The sequence below is a fragment of the Caenorhabditis elegans genome, chromosome V, assembly GCF_000002985.6.
Source record: "Caenorhabditis elegans chromosome V".
Classification (NCBI taxonomy): domain Eukaryota; kingdom Metazoa; phylum Nematoda; class Chromadorea; order Rhabditida; family Rhabditidae; genus Caenorhabditis; species Caenorhabditis elegans.
In genome coordinates, this window is record NC_003283.11 from 671,720 (window position 1) to 690,696 (window position 18,977).

The 18,977-nt window shown below is 35.7% G+C and overlaps 7 protein-coding genes across 10 annotated transcripts; 5 read left to right on the forward strand and 2 right to left on the reverse strand.

Moving 5' to 3' along the window:
• Positions 1-525: 525 nt before the first annotated feature.
• On the reverse strand, positions 526-2,594 carry sru-25 (Serpentine Receptor, class U; the record flags this gene model as incomplete). Of its 2 annotated transcripts, none has more annotated exons than NM_001313162.1 (5): positions 526-705; positions 753-962; positions 1,011-1,169; positions 1,217-1,426; positions 2,559-2,594. In NM_001313162.1, 5 exons carry the CDS (start codon positions 2,592-2,594, stop codon positions 526-528), a joined length of 795 nt encoding a protein of 264 aa, NP_001300091.1. The 2 variants fall into 2 exon arrangements, with proteins under 2 accessions (NP_001300091.1, NP_503289.2); NM_070888.2 differs by lacking the exon at positions 2,559-2,594 and adding an exon at positions 1,946-2,176.
• A 572-nt stretch (positions 2,595-3,166) lies between these two features.
• Positions 3,167-5,034, reverse strand: fbxa-72 (DUF38 domain-containing protein; the record flags this gene model as incomplete). Of its 2 annotated transcripts, NM_001313163.5 has the most annotated exons (4): positions 3,167-3,493; positions 3,541-4,171; positions 4,718-4,790; positions 4,857-5,034. In NM_001313163.5, 4 exons carry the CDS (start codon positions 5,032-5,034, stop codon positions 3,284-3,286), a joined length of 1,092 nt encoding a protein of 363 aa, NP_001300092.1. The 2 variants fall into 2 exon arrangements, with proteins under 2 accessions (NP_001300092.1, NP_001300093.1); NM_001313164.3 differs by lacking the exon at positions 4,857-5,034 and having other exon boundaries at positions 3,284-3,493; positions 4,718-4,767.
• A 280-nt stretch (positions 5,035-5,314) lies between these two features.
• Positions 5,315-7,201, forward strand: srx-21 (G-protein coupled receptors family 1 profile domain-containing protein; the record flags this gene model as incomplete). Its single annotated transcript, NM_070890.4, has 5 exons — positions 5,315-5,887; positions 6,049-6,209; positions 6,261-6,854; positions 7,065-7,120; positions 7,167-7,201. Exons 1-5 carry the CDS (start codon positions 5,849-5,851, stop codon positions 7,199-7,201), a joined length of 885 nt encoding a protein of 294 aa, NP_503291.3. The 5' UTR covers positions 5,315-5,848.
• A 1,042-nt stretch (positions 7,202-8,243) lies between these two features.
• srx-22 (7TM GPCR serpentine receptor class x (Srx) domain-containing protein) lies at positions 8,244-9,746 on the forward strand (the record flags this gene model as incomplete). The annotated part of the gene is made up of 5 exons (NM_070891.3): positions 8,244-8,282; positions 8,327-8,487; positions 8,974-9,567; positions 9,615-9,670; positions 9,712-9,746. The coding sequence occupies 5 exons, from the start codon at positions 8,244-8,246 to the stop codon at positions 9,744-9,746; spliced, it is 885 nt and encodes a 294-aa protein (NP_503292.3).
• An 865-nt stretch (positions 9,747-10,611) lies between these two features.
• On the forward strand, positions 10,612-12,251 carry srx-23 (7TM GPCR serpentine receptor class x (Srx) domain-containing protein; the record flags this gene model as incomplete). The annotated part of the gene is made up of 5 exons (NM_070892.3): positions 10,612-10,650; positions 10,704-10,864; positions 11,446-12,039; positions 12,106-12,161; positions 12,217-12,251. The coding sequence occupies 5 exons, from the start codon at positions 10,612-10,614 to the stop codon at positions 12,249-12,251; spliced, it is 885 nt and encodes a 294-aa protein (NP_503293.3).
• Positions 12,252-12,340: 89 nt separating this feature from the next.
• On the forward strand, positions 12,341-15,541 carry F31F4.1 (Nucleotide-diphospho-sugar transferase domain-containing protein; the record flags this gene model as incomplete). 2 transcript variants are annotated; one of them, NM_070893.4, is made up of 6 exons in its annotated part: positions 12,341-12,556; positions 13,187-13,281; positions 13,393-13,615; positions 13,763-13,827; positions 13,872-14,158; positions 14,208-15,541. In NM_070893.4, the coding sequence occupies 6 exons, from the start codon at positions 12,370-12,372 to the stop codon at positions 14,413-14,415; spliced, it is 1,065 nt and encodes a 354-aa protein (NP_503294.1). The 2 variants fall into 2 exon arrangements, with proteins under 2 accessions (NP_503294.1, NP_001368563.1); NM_001380591.1 differs by having other exon boundaries at positions 12,370-12,556; positions 13,187-13,287; positions 14,208-14,415.
• Positions 15,542-15,964: 423 nt separating this feature from the next.
• Positions 15,965-18,313, forward strand: H25P19.1 (CUE domain-containing protein). Its single transcript, NM_070894.6, has 5 exons — positions 15,965-16,129; positions 16,185-16,332; positions 16,495-16,680; positions 17,534-17,697; positions 17,746-18,313. The coding sequence occupies exons 1-5, from the start codon at positions 15,996-15,998 to the stop codon at positions 18,161-18,163; spliced, it is 1,050 nt and encodes a 349-aa protein (NP_503295.2). The 5' UTR covers positions 15,965-15,995; the 3' UTR covers positions 18,164-18,313.
• The last annotated feature ends 664 nt before the right edge of the window (positions 18,314-18,977 follow it).

The window sequence follows — 18,977 nt, forward strand, 5'->3', positions numbered from 1 at the left end:
TGTTGACGGGGTTATCAGGAAGACGGTAGCAGTAGTCTAGGAATACTGTAGCGGTGTTGTTGGGAGTACTTTTACGGGCAATATAGGGGTACTGTAGGGGAACTGTATTGTTACAGTATTGTTACTGTAGGAGTGATGTTTGGGGACTGTTGTTGTACTAAATTGAAACTGTAGTAGATGGTACTGTAGTGGTACTTTATTGGTAATGTAGAGAAATTTTATTGTTACTATAGGAGGGATGTACGGGTACTGTAACGGTACAGTATTGATACTGTAGAGGTAGTGTAATGGCATTGTAAAGCTACTGTAGTGGAACTGTAGAGATACTGTAAGGGTACTGTAGTGGTACTTTAGGGGTACTGTGGAGGTACTGTAGGGGCACTGTAGGGTTACTGTAGTAGTAGTGTAAAGAACGGTAGATATACTGTAATGGTATTATAGAGGTACTGTAGGAATAATATAGTTTAAGAAAATTTATATATTGAAAAATTTATTTTCAAGTGACTTCCATAAAACTAAAGATTTCTAGGCCTGAAGCTTCTCAACACTGGAAACTAGGATAATATTATCAGATTCCTTTTTCTTTACAAAAATTGGATGCGTTAAGTACAGTACCCAAGGAACAAGGCAAATCTCCAAATCATTTGTAAACGGCCGGAGTACAATGAGATACAGGACAACCCTTGGGAAAAAGAGTCCGCAAATCTGAAATCAATGGAGCTTTATTAAGCTTCACCTACAACCGAGCATACCGTAATCATTCCATTTGTCAAATATGAGCATGTCATAGAGATAGTGGTCAATGTTAGGGAAATCTCTGCTTTATGAGGTTTTTGCGATTTTGCATGAGCACTCAGTGTGAGCTTATAATGAATAAGCTTCCATATTAAAATTAAATTTATAGTGAAGGAAGTCGAAAACCAGAAAAATGTATTAAACATCAAAGGATATGTATTAGTTATCTGAAACTTTTTTGAAAAAATAAACTTTTAACGTCAAAAATTCCAAACCCCAAATAATGTCTCAGTGATTCGCATAACCAAAGCTCCGGATGATAAGAAATAGTCCATATAGGTACAGTATCCCGATCCGGTGAACATGAAAAAAGTGAAGAAAAATGGGTAAATGAAAACTATTGGAATGGAAATTTTGAGAATTGTTTCATTTATCTGAAATTACAAAAATTTGGTTTTCAGGGAAAAAAGGCAAAGCCTACCTTTCGATGTTGCGATGGAAAAACTATCAAATTGAGTCTGAGCAGAGCCACCAAAAATGGGAAAAGCATAAGCGAGTAGTTGAGATAGTACGTGGTCACTGTCAGAACTATCAGGTACCCGTTTGGCTCCACACTTGCACACCAGTTTGTGAGCAATCCAGTCATTGGGAGGCGGAGGTATAAGAACTCGGAGACAAAGAATAGGATGCTCTGGAAAAGGCTTAAGCTTATTCTTAGATTTAGGCCTAGGCTTAGGCTTAGGCTTAGTTTTAGGGGTAGACTTAGGCTAATACTTAGGATTAGGCTTAGGCTTAGGCTCAGTTCTCTCTGTTAGGCTTACTATTAGGCGTAGGCGTGGGCGAAGGCTTACGCTAAAGTTAGGCTTAGGCTTGATTTGATTTGATTTATTTAACTTAACTAATGCAATTTACAACAGTACCATTGAATTTTGGCTTAGTTTTAATCTTAGGCTGAGGCTTATGTTTAGGCTTGACGGGGATCGTTGATTATGGACAAAAGTTAACCCTCCGATTTTCTATGAGACACTTGTATTTTTAACTTCCGCTCAGTGAATCTCTTTGCAAGTTCCCACGAAAGTCTAAATTTTTTGGAGTAATTCTAACTTGCTATGAGCAAATATGTAATTTTCATAATGTTCACAAGATCGCAGAAAAATCTAGCACCCAAAATAGATGTATTCACAAAAATTTTAATTTTGGTTTTCAATACCATAAAGTTAGATAAACTAATGACACCCAATAATTGCAAATTAACATGTTTATCTCGAAATTCGCCAAACAATTTTGAAAAAATACGTGAAACTACAACAAAAGTAGCCGGAATATATAAAATGGGGGTTATAGTGAGTAGCATGGGAATTGTGAAAAACGAAAATTCAAAATTGATGAAGTCAGGGTGTCCATGAATACTGAACGGCGAAAGAGTAGAATTGGAGATCATTTGATTATTCGATGAGAAGATTGCGATGCAAGTGGCTAGTGGCTTGACTAATCTTATATCTGACTGAATTTGAAATTACAGCTTTTGGTAATTGCAGAGCAAACATTTCCCGGTTCATGGTCTATGGTCTATGGTCTATGAAACAAGGAAGCTGGCTCAAAACTATATTGTTAACTTCGAGCCATTAGAAAAATTCTGGGTTTTTTTTCACTTTAGAGAGTATTCAATTTTAAAAAGACGTAGGCAAAACTCTAGCCTTTTGGCTGCTTTAAAATTATGGTGCATCGACAATACGTTTTTAGCGCAATTTCAGTACATTCAGTACATTTCAGTACAGTACATTTTCAGAACTTTTTTATTTCATAAGAAGTTGTAGACTTACTATGGAACCGTCAGAAGGTGCCCATCGGACTTGCATATGAGACCAATGCCATTCGATAGTGCATGTCTCAAATCGGTTAGTCGTGAATTTTTAGCGGCAAAACTCCAGAACCAAGCTCACGGCGGGTTCTCAAAAATCCTAAAATAGCACTGTAAGGAAGACCTTTAACGATCTAACGAAGCGATTTTTTATATTCACTTTGATAGCTCATATCTCCGCGGATAACTTTTTTACAAAAAAGTAATAAACTAAAAAGTTGTTGATATTGTTGTAAAGAACAAGTTTGTAGTTGAAAGTTTTTTACCAAAAAATTTTTGTTTGAGAGAAAAGCATTAGAAACGGAATAGCAGCATAAAAATAACAACAGCAGTTGCCGCAATTCACGCGCTTTTATCTCAAACAAAAATTTTTTGGTAAAGAACTTTCAATTACAAACTTGTTCTTTACAACAATATCAGCAACTTATCAGTTGATGACTTTTCTGTAAAAAATTTATCCGCGGAGATATCAGCTACCAAAGTGAAATTGGAATATTGGATTTCTAAAATATTTGAGTTTTCCTCCTTTCAGTTTTGGAGTTTTTTGAGGGTGAACGTTGAGCGAATATTTTTTGTGGCAAGCATTTATTAAATAAAAATAAAAATATTAAAATTAAATTAAAGTGTTAAAACAAAAATTAATTCATACAAAACTTTTTTTTCAACTATTAGACTTTAAGCTCATAATCAACATCTTTTTATAGTAAAAGAGTGGGGACTGCAAGAAACTTTGAACTCAATCTTGAATTTGTTGGAACCGTTGTCATATTCGATTTCAAAATCAGCGCCACCTTCATAGTCTGGCTTGAATACTTTCGCAATTTCGAGTGAATTCGTGTAAACTGTTTCGTAGTAACGTAGGTTACAATATTCAAATGTACTTCTGGTCATTACATCCTGCAAAAAAATTGATCATTAAATTAAACACTATCAGTAAAACTAACGTCTCTAATTTTGATAGCAAGCTGTGTTTTTAGGCTGGAGGACATTTGGTAAATGGTAAATGAGTCAAAATGGAACAAATTTTCTGTATATTTGGTGTCAAACGAGGATTCCCAAATTGTGCATTTTTTCGCATTTTTCCATTGATCCATTTCAATCATCCGTTCAAACTGATCAAAATCACGAATGTCAGTGTGCCACATGTGAATGTTTTCCAGCGTTTGTGCATAAACACGTGAGAGGATAGAAATAGTATCCCTTATTGAGAAGCGGTCAAAGATCATAGCCTTCGTGTGAATACTTTCTTCTGATTTGAAAGCTTTAGTAAAATGTTTGACAATGTTGTATTTCTCTTTTGTATCGTTATTAATTTCAAAGGTTTCCACGTTCTTCAATGCTATTTTCATGTCCTTGAACGCCCTGTCCACAAAGTTTTCTGCTTCAATTCGTTTTTGTCCATTGCATTTCACAGTAGTACCGCCATTCTCTGCCTCAGTGTATTTGATTTGAGGACCGTGGTTATAAATGAATCTAATGTGATCTTCTCTCATGTCATAAGCGATTGCATCAAAACGAATTCCGAATTCAATAACAGCGGCTTCCAAACTGTGACACATTTTAAGGGAAATCTTTCTGAAAAAAAAACGAGGGGTTTCAATAAAGGAGGCCACAAGACTTCTTAAAAATTTCCTATTATTTTGTTTAGGTTTTCGGTTATTTGTTTTAGTTTCTCAATCACGTATAACTCACAAACCATTACTATTTCTGCATTTTTGTGAGTATCACATTTATATATCACTACTCCGGATAAAGTAACTGCAACTGACATCAGACGTATCAGTTTTCGTCTAGAATTTCTCACTAGGTCTCCCATGAGGTCGCCGCAACGACGCCTGCGCCGGGCTCACGGCGTCACTCACGCCGCATGTATCCGAATGTATAGTGCGGCGCGGGACCCCGAATGTGTCGGCCGCTTCCTAATAACTACTTTTCGCTTCGCACTTTATTGCAAACACATCAAGCTACTTATTTCACGCCAAGCAGCGGAACCCCGAACATGTCGGCCGCTTCCAAAAAACACCTTTCGCACCCGCATTTCGCGCCTCACTCCATTGGAAGCTCTATTTCTAACTGACCCACAAGTTGGGCGAACAGTTTATTTTTAAATAAAAAACTCACGGATCCTGTGAATTCTCTTCTACGCTGGAATCCGAATCAGAATCAGACATGTTTCGAAAGTTTATCTGAAAATCTGGATTTTTTTACTCGGAGAATGAAAGTTAAGAATGTTCAACGAAGGGAAAAATTGTGAGGTTACCTTTCAAACTAATAGATACAGAAATTGCAACTGAAAGCAAAAATTTATAAAACGGTAAGTGATATAAAGTCGCGGCGTTCTGACAAGTGATAAGTGAGAAGAAATGATCAAAAAATGATCTGCGAACACAGGTTTCGAAGTCAGCAAGAAGCGAGGAGTGTGCGGAGAGAAGGGTCATTGCTTCTTTTTTATTTCCATTTTTCTCGTTAGAGGGAGTGTTAGAGAAAAAGTGCAATATTCTACTTCCTCGTTGTAAAGTGCGTCCCCATTTGAACACTTTTGAAAAACGCACGAAAAAACCCAGAGTTTCCCATGAGAAAATTCGTAAATTGACAATGACGGTAAATTTTTCAGAATGGGCGATTTTGGCAAAATCTTACATTTGCAGTAAGAGACTTAAACCAATTTTTCTGACATGTTTATTTATTACGTTTCCTCGTTTGGCCTAGGATTAGACTATTCACGGCCACGTAGCGTTTGGCACGTATCGTCCGACCGGTCATCTCAAAGTAGACACACAATTCGAGCGAACTTCTATATTTCATCTCCCCGCCACATATAGAATTGTCTGCACAACGTACAGGGACGTCATCGTGTGGCCAAAAAGCTCCAGGACGCGTTCTTTTTCGGTTTTAAACGGACCATTTTCTAAATCGTGAAAATTCAAAAAGTTTGTCAAATTGAACACGATTTGCAGCTTATCATTCTGGGTTGAAGTGTACTGAGTATACTTCATGGTACATCGACATGGCTGAAAATAATAATTCTTTTTTTCCTTATTGAAAGGTTTGAAAACAAATGTGATTGGTACTCCAAACAGGATTTTGATCACTGTTATTTATGAGGCATATTGTTTTTATTCCGGATCATAATTACGTAATAACCATGACCAAAAACACGCTATTGAATAATGAAGTTTGTCTGAAAACCACCTGACTTCAAGCCAACGTTTTTACAGAAATCTTTTTTTTTTACCTATCCTTAGATCTTGAATGAAGGAAGAGCATATTGTTTCATCTATTACATTCATGGTGAGTTTTTGAAAATTTCTTCTTATTTTTTTTTCAAAACTAATATTGTATTATGTTTTGCAATATTGCGAGCACATTGGAACGTGTTCAAAAAATTTAATTTTTTCAAAAAAAAGTCTAACTTTTTTCCGGTGAACTTCTTTAAAATTTTACATTACCAGATAATGACGGGAGGAGTTATGGCCAATGTATATGCTTTGATCATTGCTGGAAAAATGAGCTCTATGAATAGCTCATTTGGAATTATAACGAAAAATCAAGAAATCTGCAATTTGCTTATGTGCCTCCTATTTTTGTTCTACGTTTGCCCGATGCAATTAACGTAAGATCGATTCTTATAAAATAGGATATGTTTTTAAATTATATATTTTAGGGATTTTGAACCTTTTGTAAAATTCTCCAAATACATTGGTCTAGCAGCTATGATTATCTATGAGGCATCTATGAATTTGCATTTGATAATTGCTTGCAATCGATTATTTGCAGTGTTTTTACCTTTTCATTATGATCAACTGTTTACAAATTACAACACAAAATTCATGGTGGCTTTTTCCTGGCTGATTGGATTATTCATTTGTACATTGTTCTATTTTATCTTGGGTTGTCACTTTTTCTACAGCGACACTTCTTTCACCTTCGGGTTTCGGGAAACACGGCGATGCACCAAGATCACGTGGTACTCGGATTTTATGCTCAACAACTCGCTGGTCATGGTCACATTAGTTTTCAACCTATTGACAGCTTACAAGGCAGGCACTACCAGTAGGAGTATGTTGCAAGCTGCAGGTTCAAGTATGTCAAAGCAGCTGAAACGACGGGAAAGGAATTTCCTGCGGCAGTCGTTTTTCCAGGGGTTATCTATGTTTGCTGGTCAGCTGACGTATTATTTAACAGCGCCATTGGTGGACTCGAAGATTATTGTGTTTTTGTTGGCGAGTTTATGGGCATTTGTACATGCTTTTGAGGGGTGAGTAGGGTTTCGATGTGTCGAATGGAAAAAACTTGTCGTTTGTTGAAATAATGTTACTATCATCTGATATTGTTGAGAAGCTTCTCAAGACTGACTCAAAAAATAATTGGCAGTTTTGAGTAGTTGTGCAAATTATTTAATTAATTTTCATATAAGTTTCCGAATAAAAACTTCGGCTGACCATGAGCCAACTTTTTTTGTTTTCAGCGGTATAATTCTACTAACGAATAAGGACGTGCGTATAGCGGCTCATACAAAAAAGCGTGAGTTTCTAACTCTTCAAACCAGATGAATTCACAATTTTTTTAGTCTCAGTCACCTCGGTGTTTGTGATAGCACGGTAGATCAAACGATTTGTGCGATATATTATTAAATCAAATGTTATTATGCATCTCCAATAAATTTGTTTTTAATATTTTGTTATTCCTGTCAAATTTTTGAGTTTCTATGAGTTTACACTTTATTCACAGTTTTGGAACGGACTAAATCGGAACCAGGGCTTCCGCGTTTTTTTCTTTTCTGCTTTTTGCCAAAAAGTGTTAAGCTTGGTGATTCTTTCGCCGCGGCCGACACTTTTCGGGTTCCTCGCCGCACTATACAGGTGGCAAGGCAGGCGTGGCAGGAAGCTGTTGAAATACTATTTTTTGATAATAATATAAGCTTCTTCAAAGGTTTTGTCAAAATTCAGAAATAGTTCCGATTTATGATCTTTTGTGCTTATACTTGTAAAACAAACTTTAAAATATTATATTTCCACTTTTGAATGTTTGATTTCATATGACTAATGTTTCTGACTTCGGGGTCGAAAAACGTTTCTAACTATATCTATAAAATAGTTGAAAAACATTTTTCAAAAGTAACACAGTGATTCTACACAAAAAGATGCAGCTGACAACGATCGAGGGCAACTATAAACCTACCCCATCTGCAATCTCTTGATCCTAACATTACTTTAAATTCAGGAGATTAGACTTTCAGACAGAAATCCACTACAAAACTAGAATAACTTGTGTGATGACGATGGTAAGAAAATCTTGAAATTGTTAATAAAATTTGGATTTTGAATCTGCGTGTAACTATAATTTTTCTCGGGTGTCCTCACAAATCTACCCACTCTTTTTTGAGGATTTTTATAATTAGATTTTTTAAAGAAAAAATTTTAAAATTGAAAATGTTTCCAAAAGCCACCAAAACACAAAATGGTCTTCGAGACGTTGAAAAGTGTAGTTCTTCTTTGTTTTCTGACCGAATTTCACGACGCGGAAAAAGCTGACAAGACAGAAATGTTGTCCAAAGTTAGACATCTCATTTTTATTCAGAAAAATGGCCTCAAAATAAAGCTGACATTATTATACATTATCATACATTACCATCTGTTTTTCAGATATGGGCGAGAGCCATATTGTGTCGTTCATCACTTTTTCGGTAGGTTTAAATGAACAACAGCAGGTCTAAATTCAAATTTTCAGATAATGTTTATGGGTACCGTTGCAAATTTATTTGTGCTGCTGGCTGCTCGAAAGATGACTTCAATGAATAGTTCTTTTGGAATTATTACCAAAAATCAGTCAGTCTGTAATATGTTAATGTGCCTTATTTTCATGCTATACGTTGGCCCAATACAGTTGAGGTACGTTTTAAGGGGTAAATAAAATTTTCGATCACCTTTATCTAATCTTGTGAAAACAATTTTGACGTCACGAGAATATAATAATAATTTATAATAATGAAGTTTGAAAATATATTGAGGGTCGAATTATGTTAACGAAAAAAAATTATTAAATTTTTTGAATATTTTTAAACGAATTTTTTAAATTTTGCAATAACTGTTAAAAAAGAGCTAATTATTTTCAAATTCATACACAAAATTAAGGTCAAATTTCGAAATTTCTGGCTGACCTAAATTAAATTCCTGGGGACTAGAAAACTCAGTTTATCAAGTCAAAGAATGGCCTAACAAAAGCACGGACTAGGAAAAATTTAAGACGATTTTATAATATAAAAAATTAAAAATTTTTCTTAAAAAACACTGAAAACGATACATTTTCATGCGATCACCGATAGTCAAAAAATTATTTTTGTTTTTTTTCCAAAGTTCCTATTTTTCAAATTTCAGTAATTCCACGCCACTCAGCGAATACTCCAAATATTTCGGCCTGGCTGCGATGATAGTCTATGAAATTTCCAATCAGCTCCACCTAATCATTGCCTTGAACCGATTATTTGCAGTGTTTTGGACTTTTCATTACGATCAGATTTTCACAAAATTCAATACAAATTTGATGAAGAATATTGCTTGTTTTATTGGATTTTCGATTTGCTTCTTATTTTACGACGTTCTTGGCTGCTACTTTTACTATGACACAAGGACCTTTACCTTCACATTTTTGGATTCACCAAAGTGTGACGACATTACCTGGTATTCCGACTTTATTTTCAACATATCTCTAGTTGCACTTACCCTTATTATCAACTTGCTCACCGCCTACAGGGCCGGGAAGGCTAGCAGAAGCCTGCTCGACGCAGCTGGAGCACAAATGTCCAAGGAGCAGAGGCATCGCGAGAGGAGCTTTATAAAGCAGTCGTTTTTGCAAGGGATGACAATATTTTCGGGGCAGGTGACCTATCACGTCACAGCTCCGTTGGTCACTAATTCGGTTCTACTGTTTTTGGATGCAAGTCTATGGGCTTTCATGCATGCTTTTGAGGGGTGAGGTTTAATATTTGAAGTTCGATAATAAATTCAAACAAATTAAGATTACTTATACTTCTTTCAAGTCAAGAAATGCGATCTGTAATCAGCAAAAAGCGCCGTAGGTTTCTGATTCAATAACGAATTTTTTTTCAATTTCAGAGTCAATTGCATCGGTATTCGTGTTGATGCTTTAACAGGTCCACGTTATGTGGATCAGACAAAATTTTCTCACTAATTTTTAAAATAGAAAATCGTGTTGATAAAAATGAGAATAACATTGTTGAACATTTTCAGAAAAGGCGTTGTACTTAGGACTTTTATGCAGACGTCGTAAAGCCCGCTTCGCCGGCGACCTTCGCCTGCCCCACGCCGCAAGCTCCTCCTTTTGTGGAACTCATAAAGTGTCCGGCGCTGCGATACATGTGACATTCGCGTGAGAGGTCTGAAACTGCTTCGCTATGAAGCCGTAGAGTAGCCGACATAATTTTTCACGATGGGCCACTCCACCCACGCCCACTTGCTGCGTCGATTGCAGTGTGGATTGGACTACTGTAAAAGTACTTTACTGTTAATATGGATCAGTAATTTTTGGTTTAGACCAGTTTTGAACAAAAAATTCTGAAGAAGCATATGGCAAAAATTGTTTTCTTCTTCTAATGGGCCAACCTCAAAGTCTAACAGAGCGTGTGCACTTCCTCGTCCATTTGAGTTCATGCGAACTTAGCTTAACACCGGACATAGACCAGAAATTCGAAATAACAGCAGATTTTTAGCTTTTATAAACGTTCCAAAAAAACCATCATTCATAAATAATACCTTGTAAATTCTTAGATTTTTCCAAATTTTTCGAAAATATTGTGGGCTATTTTTGAGAATAAATATAATGAGACTTTCTAATTATTAGTCGCAATTTGGGTTCACCGAAGCATAAGATACTATGTAAAAACTACAGACAAAATGTGATCAGGTGCAAGTTTTAACGAACTCGGCGGCGTCATTCTTGGTACCTGGTCAGACATTCTGAAATATATTTCAACGTCAAATACATATTACCTCTAGATGTCGGAGCAACTGGTCGCATTTTTCATCACATTCACTGTAAGCGAAGGCAGGCGTGCCTACCTTAAAAGAAGAAAAAATAAGTGGTTTAGATAATGTTTGGTGGAATAATACTCAATTTGTTCGTGTTGGCAGCGGCTCGGAACATGAGCTCGATGAATGGCTCTTTTGGAATTATCACTAAAAACCATGCGATTTGCAATTTGACAATGTGCCTATTGTATGTGCTAGTAGTGTGTCCAATGCAGTTGTCGTGAGTTTTTTTCGAATTAATTGTTGCTGAAGCTACATAAATCCTACAGTACTCCTACAGTACCTCTACAGTACTACTACAGTACCCCAACCCTCACTCACCCTACAAACTCAATATCCTTCAAAAGACAATTTTTCTTGAACTACAGCGATCTTACAGTAATCCTATTGTACTCCTATAGTAATAATACAGTACTCCTAAAGTACTCCTACAGTAGTAATACAGTACTCCTTCAGTAATCCTACATTACTCCCACAGTAATCCTACATTACTCCTGCAGTACTACTACAGTATAGCTATAGTACCACAACAGTACCTACAGTAATCATACAGTAAACCCACAGTAATTCTACAGTACTCCTAAAGTAATTCTACAGTAATCCTACAGTACCTCTATTGTACTACTACAGTACTACGACCGTATCACACAACTAACCCCCAACCATCATCTCATTTAAAGACTAAAACTGAATTCTACTAAAACTACAGTAATCCTACATTACTCCTACAGTACCCCTACAGTACCCTTACAGTTTTTCTGCAAAACTTTGAAACTTCTATGATTATTTTTGATATTTCAGAAACATCCCAATTCTTATCACAAATTCAAGATACATCGGCCTTGCCTCTATTATATTACACGAATGCTCAAATATGCTCAGCCTCCTGATGGCTCTCAACCGTTTTTTCGCAGTATTCTGGTACCTTCGATACAATCGAATTTTCTCGAATTCCAACACGACCTTCATGAAAAATTTTGGCGGACTAGTTTTCGCTGTGATTTATTACATTTTATACGACTATCTTGGCTGCTTCTTTTACTATGAGAAAAGTAGTTACACGTTCTGGCTTGTGGACACTCCACTGTGTTATAGTGTGTCCTGGTACTCGGATATTTTATTCAACAATTCGCTAGTAGTATTCACGCTTGCAATTAATTTGATAACGGTCTACAAAGCAGGAAAAAGCAATCGAAACTTGCTCCAAGCCGCCGGAGCACAAATGACAAAGAGGAACCGGCAGAGAGAATTGGGTTTTATAAAGCAATCGTTTGCTCAGGGAGCCGTGATATTTGGAGGGCAATGCGTTTATTACGTGGGCGCGGTTTTTGTGACCAATTCGGTTTTGTTGTTTTTTATAACGAGTCTATGGGTTTTTGTCCACGCAATTCAAGGGTAAATTTTGTCCCGCCTACCTACCTACCTAACTACCTACCAATATTTTCTAAACATAATTTTCAGAGGCTTCATGTTAATTTCGAATCAGGAAATGCGATCTGCAATGAGCAAAAAGCAAAGTATGTTTTTTTAATGCAAAATATCATAAAACATTTTTTCAAGTTTTTTTTTCAGATTCTATCGCTTCACCATTTGTTGTCACTGTCTGAAATTCAACTCAATTAGCTTTAAACTTTTGATCATTTCTTATCAGTTGGCTACACTCTCTCTATAAATGAATAAAAGTCATAAAAACCTGGCACCAATACATTACTTTATGATGGGGAAATGCAATTTCCAATTCGAAAAGTGTTGAAAACTTTTAGACTGATAATTTTAATTTTACTATTAATTTGCTTTTTTGTATTTTTGTTGTTTCATTTGGCGGGTTTTCAAAATGGAAAACGACTGGAAATTGGTATTTTGGTGGTTTTGAATGAGAATACAGATGCCCGGCAATATGATTTGGCGTTAAGTGAGTTTTTGACCGGAAATTCAAATTGTTAGAACAACATTTTGGCGGGAGTTCAAATTTTCTGATAGTGAGAAACAAAATTGACGGGAAATTTGAAATTCAGAACAAATTTTTTTTTCGTGTGAAATTCTAAATTTCGGAAAAAAATTTTGCGGGAAATTCTAATTATCTGGAAAAGTTCCGGCGATAATTTCAAATTTTCTGGATAATTTTTGGTGGGAAATATTAATATTCTGATTGTGGGAAAATTATGGCGGAAATTTAAAATTTCTGAAAAAAAATTGGCGTAAATTCAGAGTCGTTGAGAATTTTCACCGAAATTTTAAATTTTCTGAGAATTTTTTAACGGGAAATTAAAATATTCTGAGAAAAGTTTAGGCGGAATTATAATTTTTGTGGAGCATTTTTGGCGCAAAATTCAAAAAAAAATTGAGACGAAGACAAACTTAAAAATGTTAAAAATTTTGAACTTCTTTATTTTCTAAATTTCTGGAGCTTTCAAGAAATTTCTTTGAAATTCTGAAATGTGAAAAACAAAATATTTCTAGATCATTTGAGAACTTTCTGTGAATTCGAAAAGGCTCTAGAAAATTTGGGAACATTTTGAAATTTGTATAACATAATTTTCAGAAAGTGTGGAATGTTATGCAAAAATTCACGGCTACCAATTCATAACTGCTCGGGATACTGGACCGGAAAATATTTATCAATGTAGTCAAGTTGATGTAAGAGTTAGTTTTTTTCAGTGCTGACCGAGTTTTCCCATTTTCACCATTTTTTAATTGCAATAAATTTTATTCAGATTTATTCAATGGCCGAAATTTTACGATTTCCAGAAACTCTTCCGCCGACACTGTATTGCTGCAAAAATTCTACTCGACTATGACGTCATGATGTTTTTGGACGCCGACATCGGTGTAGTCAATCCGAAGCGAAAAATCGAAGAATTCATCGAAAAAAGAGTTAATGTCATATTTTACGACCGGTTTCAGAATTGGGAAATTGCCACGGGGTCGTATATTGCGAGGAATACAAAATTTTCAGTGGATTTGCTGAACGGTAAGTTTTCTAATAATTTTACGTAGGCACAAAAAGGATGCCTACCTGGTGCCTACTGCCTAATCTTATTGAATTTGAGTTCACGCCAAAGCTGTAAAAATAGGCCGTAGGCAGCTTATTTTGCCTGTCTGTATTAAATTTTTTTAGAGTTTGCAAACTATGAAGTACGACTACCTAAGAGCCTTCACGGCTCCGATAATGGAGCTATCCATGTAAGCAATCCTCGATGCACCATAACGAATTTCTTCCATTTCAGATGTTCCTCGCTGAAAAACTAACACCAAAATCTTCTCCAAAACTCGAAAAGTGCCGAAAATTTTACGAAAAATCAAAAAGCTACGAAGACCTGTTCACATTCGAGGCATGTATTCGTGATTTGCTAGGAGATTCTATAGATTTCGGGAAAATCCGAATTTTGGAAAAAGGAACAAGCTGGGTGAGAGACGGATGGCTCACGAAAAGTCAATGGCACCCGGGAATTGATTTTATGTTGCATGGATGGAAATCTTGGCAGTTGAGGGGAATCCCGCAAAATGGACTGAGGTTTTTAGAAAAGAAATATATCTAGTTAAGGAAAAATATATATTTCTAGACCACTTCCAATTTCAAAAAATCGGTGGTATAGCCCGTTTTCTGGAAATTTTGACCTGGAAAAATGCAAACCTGGAAATGTTACATGGAATTACGATTTGAGGGTGCTTGGCAATAAAGAGGAAATTTTGCAAACCTTGAAAAAAATTCGGGTCGACATTGAAATAATGAAAAGGAAATCATTTGCAAGACTCGACGGAGATTATTGAAATACATTTGTTTTTTTCTTAACAAGGAAAGTAAGTCAATCTAGTCCCGGACTTTAAATCGAGACGTATGTCATTTGAAAGCTTATGTTTAGACTAGATCACCACAAAAATTTCAGCGGCGGAACTCAACTCTGAACCCCTGAAATCGCCATCTGAAAGTGCTCCAGTGCATTTTTTTCGCTGATTTCTATGTCAAGTAAATGGCCTTAAAAGGGGTTCTGAGCGATTAGAAATTGTTTTTAGGGGGTTTTAGGGTCTAACAAACAATGTGGAAGCTTTTTGGAAATTTTTATTTTTTTGAAAGAATCTGAGTGTCTAATGGATCGAAAAAAATTCAGATTTTTTCAAAAAAATAAAAATTTCCAAAAAGCTTCCACATTGTTTGTTAGACCCTAAAACCCCCTAAAAACAATTTCTAATCGCTCAGAACCCCTTTTAAGGCCATTTACTTGACATAGAAATCAGCGAAAAAATGCACTGGAGCACTTTCAGATGGCGATTTCAGGGGTTCAGAGTTGAGTTCCGCCGCTGAAATTTTTGTGGTGATCTAGTCTAAACATAAGCTTTCGAATGACATACGTCTCGATTTAATGTCCGGGACTAGATTGACTTACTTTCCTTGTAAGTTTTATAAATTTTATATTACAGAAACACAAAATTCTGAGAATGCGTATTGGACAACATAATTGACGCGCAAAATATCTCGTAGCGAAAACTACAGTAACCCATTAAAAGACTGATGTAGCGCTTGTGTCGATTTACGAGAATTTTCTTATGTTTTGCTTTTTTTTAAAATATTCTTTTGAGAAATAAATGATCGAGCCCTTAAATCGCCATCAGCGCTACAGTAGACATTTACAGAATTACTGTAGTTTTCGCTACGAGATATTTTGCGCGTCAAATATGTTGTACGCATTTTCTAAATTTTGTGTTCTCGTAAAACTTAAAGGCGCACAATTTTTTCAAATGGGTCTCGGCGCGAAAAAACGTTATTGTGCTTTTTCCCTCATTTTCCTTACATTTTTCAATAAAATCACTTGGTTTTAGATAATTTTGTCGTTTTTTTTTTCAAATATTTTTATTGAAAATCGGTTTAAATCAGTTTTTCAAGTACAAATAAACTTTTTTAATATTTAAAAAACGTTTTTTTTTCGATTCTAAAGTTCAAAGTTGACCTGAAAATCCATAATTTAACTTTTATTTATATGGTATACGGTATGCAATGAGAACTGTGCAAACACGGAAGCCGCGTACTTTTCCATTTACCGTAGTAAAACAGTTTTTTTCATTTTCAATAATTTTTTTCGCATTTATTCCTTCTTTCCTCAAACAAACATCCATGTTCTCCCGTTGTCAGTCGTTTTCCGTTCTTCTCCGCCTGCGTCTCTTTGCCTCTCTCCCCGCACTTTTCTTTTTCATTTATTTTTCATTTCGCTGGCAGTTTTTCGGCATTGACTCACAATTTTTCGAATTTTTCTTATCGATTTATAATTTTTAATTAATAAATATACACTTTCACACTACTTTCAAATAAAAATATATAATTTCCAGATATAATCTCCCCAAAAAAATCGATAAAAATGAGAAGAGGAGCCCAGCCGCCGCCGGCTGAAGACGTGGAAAAATGCGAGGAAGACGATTGCAAAAAGAGATTTTTGAAGAAACGAACAAAGCGAAATGCTGATAATACTTATCATCCAAGTCATAATAAGAAGTAAATTCGAAGAATAAAATAATAAATTTAAAAAAACCAACCTTAAAATTTTCAGATCTACCGCAGAAATTCCGGATTTTCGAACAAGCGCCGTCTCTGAAAGGGATAATGAAACAATTTTAATGCTTCCACCAGTAGGAAATGTCGAAGAGCACGATATTGAGCAATTTAAGCGAGAAACATGTCATTTGCCAGAGGATGTGGTGAATTTTTATTTATTTTTCCTAAAAAAAAAGATTTTTGGGTGTCAGAATGTCCCATGTCGGTTTGATCTTCGAAAAATGCGGGAGTTGAGAGCTCGGAAAAAATTCCCGCATTTTTTGTAGATCACCACCCCGCCAATTTAATAATTTTCCCACTTCCAGGCATTCCGAATTCTCTCGTTCTACGAATATGATTTTGAAACTGCGACACGTGTCGCCTTGCAAATGGATGCTCCGGATTTGATGCCGGATTTTGCCAAGAAAATTATGATCGCGAATGCTCCGTTTGAAAGGGATGCAAAATCGCGGAAAAGGATGCACTACGAGGAATTTTATTTTACAAAAACTGTCAGTTTTCTGGAAAAAACTGAGAAAAAATGTGCAAAAAAAACAATTTTATCGGAAAAAAAAATTTGAAAATTTGAAAATTCCGAAAAAAAGGCCAAATTTTAGCTAAAATCTGAAATCTTCGCGTGTCGTCAATTTGCAGACTTTTTGAATGTTTTCTTAATGGCGCACGAATTTATTCAGACGGGTCTCGCCGCGCAAAAAAATTTTATGGTATTTTTTAACATATTTTTATACAAAAAAAACACTTTTGAACAAAAAAAACATTTTTAACAAAATAAGGAAAAAAAATTAGCAAAATTGTATAAAAAGATTGACCTTGAACAAAAAAAATTAAAAAAAAAACGATTTTGAACAGAAAAATGAAAAAAAAAACAATTTTTAGAAAAAAAAACAATTTTAAACAGAAAAGATCTTGAACAGAAAAAAACAGTTTTGTACTGGAAAAAAAATTGAAAAAAAAATTGCAAAAAATGTAAAAAAGATGGATTTTGAACCGAAAATTAAAAAAAAACAATTTTGAACAAAAAAAATTAAAAAGAAATATGAAAAGAAAAAATGAGAAAAAATATTTAAAAAAAAAAACATGTTTTTTTAAAAATTAAAAAGAAAAATCAGAAAAACTACCATAATTTTTTTGCGCGCCGAGACCCAACTAAATAAATCCATGCGTCTTTAAGAACGCATGCCAAAATCCTGCGAAATTTCGATAATAAATTTAAAATTGATTTCCAATGGAAAAATTTGAGATTTTTAACAAAACTCGTCGACTTTTGCACATTTTGAGTCTACACTAGTGTTTTAAAATTTTTTTTTTCAATCAAAAAATTAAGAAAAATTATTTCTTATTCAGTTCCGAAAAGGAGTGGACACAAAAACGCTGGTCAATTTCTACTATAAAGAAAAAAACAAATTGTGCGGAAATTGGCGCCTCGAGACCCCAGATCGCCTGGTTACTCCTGAAGATAAGCAGAGGCTGGAAGAGAAAATGAAGGCCAGTAATATCACAATTTATCAGTGAGTTTTTGAAAAAAATTAAATTTAAAAAGAAATATTGAATTCCAGGCAAGACCCAAAAAAGCAGACGCGTGCTCAGAAGGCCATGTCAACTCGCCTAGCGAATCTACGTGGTAGTAGAGGAGGACAGGAAACGGATCTGAACAACGATTCGGACACCACCTCGGTGAACAGCGCTCAAGAATCCACGAATGGAACTCCGATGCCGGAGCCGGAGCCATCACGACCACCACGCATCAACTTGAAATTCCGATTCACTCCGTCAAAACTCGGAACAGCGACGCCGGGCATTTCGATCATTTCCTCGCCGACTCCACCGAAATCTCCGCCGAAATCCACCCCGCGAACTTCAAAATCGACGCCACCGAAGCGCCCATACCTAAAGCGATCTCTCGAGCAGGCCCGCGGCGGAGCCCAGAAGTCCTATCCGGCCCGAACGCGACGCTCGACGAACATCTTTGAATAATTCCCCATCTCAACTCTCACTTTTTTGCCGGTTGTGTAATATTTATTCTAACGTGATTTTTGTTGTGTCACTTTCTCATATTTTGTGTTGTTTTTTTAATAGTATAATAAATATTATTTATTTTGAGACAAAAAATTTGAAAAAAAAAAATCTAAAAATACGCATTGTGCAACATATTTCACGCGCAAAATATCTCGTAGCGGAAACTACAGTAATTCTTTAAATGACTACTGTAGTGTCGATTTACGGGCTCGGTTTTCAAAATGAATTTCTTTTTGAATTTTTTCCTGCATTCCTCCGTATTATTTTCCAATTTTCTGATTAATTTTAATATTCTATTGATAAATCCGTAAATCGACACAAGTAGCCCTACAGTAGTCATTTAAAGAACTACTGTAGTTTTCGCTATGAGATATATTTTGGTGTCCATTATTACCGATACAGAGCGTGTAGATAGTGAGAGAGTGGCAGACATCCGGGTCCCAAAGGGGCGGGGCGCGCGGAAGAGACGATTTGTGTCGATTTACGGAATGTTGTCAACGGGAAAAATTTCGTAAATCGACACAAATCGTCTCTTCCGCGCGCCCCGCCCCTTTGGGACCCGGATGTCTGCCACTCTCTCACTATCTACACGCTCTGTATCGGTAATATATTGTTTCATTCTCAAAATTGTGTGTTACCGTAGTAAAACGTGATATTTCAATTTTCGTTAAATTCATTCCAAAATGAAAACCTACTTTATAACCAATCAGTGTCGTCTCACTCCGCCCACTTCTTCTGATTGGTTGAAAAGTTGGTGGAGCAAGTCGCTGAT